Below are 2,500 nucleotides of genomic sequence, written 5' to 3'. Positions count from 1 at the left end.
GCAGACAGCAGGACTCATTTCCTGTAAAGCGAGGCAGGGGACGACCTAGAAAACACCCCCCTCTGGGTCCACGTCTCCCCCCTTTAACCAACTCTGGGTTCGAGCTCACGTCCTCGGTGGTTTCAGCAGCACAGGAAACATGCGATGAAACAGTTGATTCTGTTGGTCCCATTGCCTCTGTTAGTGGTTCTGTAGAGGCTACACTTGCAGACGAGCCAAAGGATGATAAACCAAATGCTGGGTTGAATTTGCAGTGTGAGAATGGTCTGAGTTTGTATTAGATTGTGCAATGAGGTAGTTTTATATTAGGATAAAATGAAATGAAATATGATAAAATTCAGCATAGTATTAAGCATATTTTTCCCCTATATTAATGGACTTGGTGTAATCCCCTATGACACACAGATAATGCCCTAGACCTCCTTGAGAGCTGTCTGAAGGAGAGTGGGATAAAAGCAGGTGATGCAGAAAAACACGTTAGGAGACTCGTGGAGCATGAGAAAAAGGAGAAGATGCTAAAAGCCTTAGGTTTCCTGAAAGTGGAGGTAGAGGAGGAAGAGGATGGGGATGAAATTAAGGAGAAGGAAAAAGTGTATGTGTGCGACTCACTGGAATCTATAAACAAAGTTCCGCGGAAGGTATGTGGCCAGTATTTGTAGTGAAGTTTTGGTTGTTTTTCTGTATGATTTTAATAAGTTTTAGAACTTGCTTTTTATATTGACTGTATTTTAGTATAATGGGTACATCATAGGTGGTGTACATTTTCATTCTTGTATTTTGTGCTTATGTTTTTTTATGAAATTAAATATAATTTGGAACCGAAATGGTACTAATTGCATACTCATTATTGTATGATTTTAAAGACTGTGCATTGAGTGGATTTAACTGTAACCATGTGTTTATATTTTATTTTTCAGAAAACCATAAAAGCACCACATAAATGTGAGGTCTGTGGAAAGATGTACTCCACTTTATCAATATTAAGTATGCATTGTGTATTTTTACTTAATTTGTATTAAGTGTTAAGTAATTCAGTTAACTCTCAGTGACTTTGAATGTATTCTCATATATTTTATTCTTATATCTGCTTTTACCCACAAAATAAAACAGTTTTGTTTGAGTGATTTTCATCCTCCAGATTGTCCATAATTGGATCAAGAGAGGCCCTTTTAGAGAAATATAAAATGGAATATATGCTTCTAATTTCCTCTGGCAATAGTTTTTCTCAGAAACTTCATGCTTTTGATTACAATAGCTGTGGGATTATGATTTATACATGCAAAACTAAAAACACAAAACTGCTTTATTTGCACGAGATTGTTATTATATTTAAACACACATAATATGACAGCTCTTCATATGTATGTGGTATTATTTAATGTTATTTTATAAATTTTGATTGGTTTGTAGCTGAAAGCTTTGTTTCACCTTAGATTAATGTGAGTGCCATGTTGGACTGAAGGGAATAGAAAGCATAAAATAGTTTTGATTTTAACATGGAAATTCTGCCCTTTTCAGAAGCACACCAAGTCCGCCACAGAAAAAAAGAAGACCTCCCATTTGCTTGTGAAAGTTGCGACTTCCGAGCTGCATCGAAAATTGAGCTTTTTAGACATGCATACAAACACACTAGCAAACAGATGTACATTTGTGAAATTTGTGGCAGCACTTTCTCTAGGGACACCTGCCTGCGAGAGCATATTGAGTATGTGCATGTAAAGGCTAACAAGTTAAAATGTGCACAGGTGAGTACGTAGTACATTAATAAAGGTAGAACAGATAGTTGCAGCAGAATGTCACCATCAAATATTATTGCATTTCAATGTTTCTAGGTATTTGATGATTGTATTCAGTGCTGGGTAACTTCCAGTTGATAATTGACTAAATAATATAGAATATAATTATATAGTATACTAATAAATTTACTTAAAGAAGTTCTTAAGGAAAAAAAATTATTATTACCTTTATCATTGTTGTTTTTATTGATATTATTACTGTTATTGTTTTTATTATTATTATTATTACTGTAATTATTATTATTATCATTTAATTTTTATTATTATTATATTTTTTTTCAGTGTGATTTTGTGACTTGCCGACGTGCTTCGATGCGCAACCACATACTCACCCACCAAGGAACACGACCTGTGATTGCCTGCCCAGTGTGTGGAGTGACGTTCAAGCTTAAGTCTAATTTGAAGTCACATCTCCTCTCACATACGAGTAGGTTTGGTTCTTTATCTGTACTGCTGGAGTGATAAGACTGTCATGTTTCACCCATTGGTGCTAGTAGTGCTGGTTTGGGTTTGTTATTTTTGTTTAAACATTGATGGCTTCGAAGTATGTACATAGCCATCATGGAGTCGGTGAGTCAGTCACTAGGTCTACCTGATCTCACCTGTTTTCCCCCCATTCCTTGAATTGAAGTTTTAAGAATGATTTTTTTTTTTTTTTTCTATTGCTATAGATTATTATTATTATCCATATACTTCCTCCCCAT

General features: G+C 35.2%; 1 protein-coding gene across 3 annotated transcripts in view; it reads left to right on the top strand.

Moving 5' to 3' along the window:
• Positions 1 to 2,500, top strand: part of LOC125039935 — an 11,194-nt gene that overhangs the window by 4,496 nt on the left and 4,198 nt on the right. For all 3 annotated transcript variants that reach the window (XM_047634321.1, XM_047634320.1, XM_047634322.1), the window contains exons 5-9: positions 1 to 255; positions 406 to 638; positions 918 to 984; positions 1,519 to 1,745; positions 2,079 to 2,223. The exon at positions 1 to 255 is cut by the window's left edge and continues 6 nt beyond it. In XM_047634321.1, the coding sequence (XP_047490277.1) occupies positions 1 to 255; positions 406 to 638; positions 918 to 984; positions 1,519 to 1,745; positions 2,079 to 2,223 (927 nt within the window). The remainder of the gene's footprint in view (positions 256 to 405; positions 639 to 917; positions 985 to 1,518; positions 1,746 to 2,078; positions 2,224 to 2,500) is intronic.

The sequence above is a fragment of the Penaeus chinensis genome, chromosome 28 (genome assembly GCF_019202785.1).
Source record: "Penaeus chinensis breed Huanghai No. 1 chromosome 28, ASM1920278v2, whole genome shotgun sequence".
Lineage (NCBI taxonomy): Eukaryota > Metazoa > Arthropoda > Malacostraca > Decapoda > Penaeidae > Penaeus > Penaeus chinensis.
The sequence above is the reverse complement of the archived record's forward strand: the minus strand, read 5'-3'. Positions and strand labels throughout refer to the sequence as shown.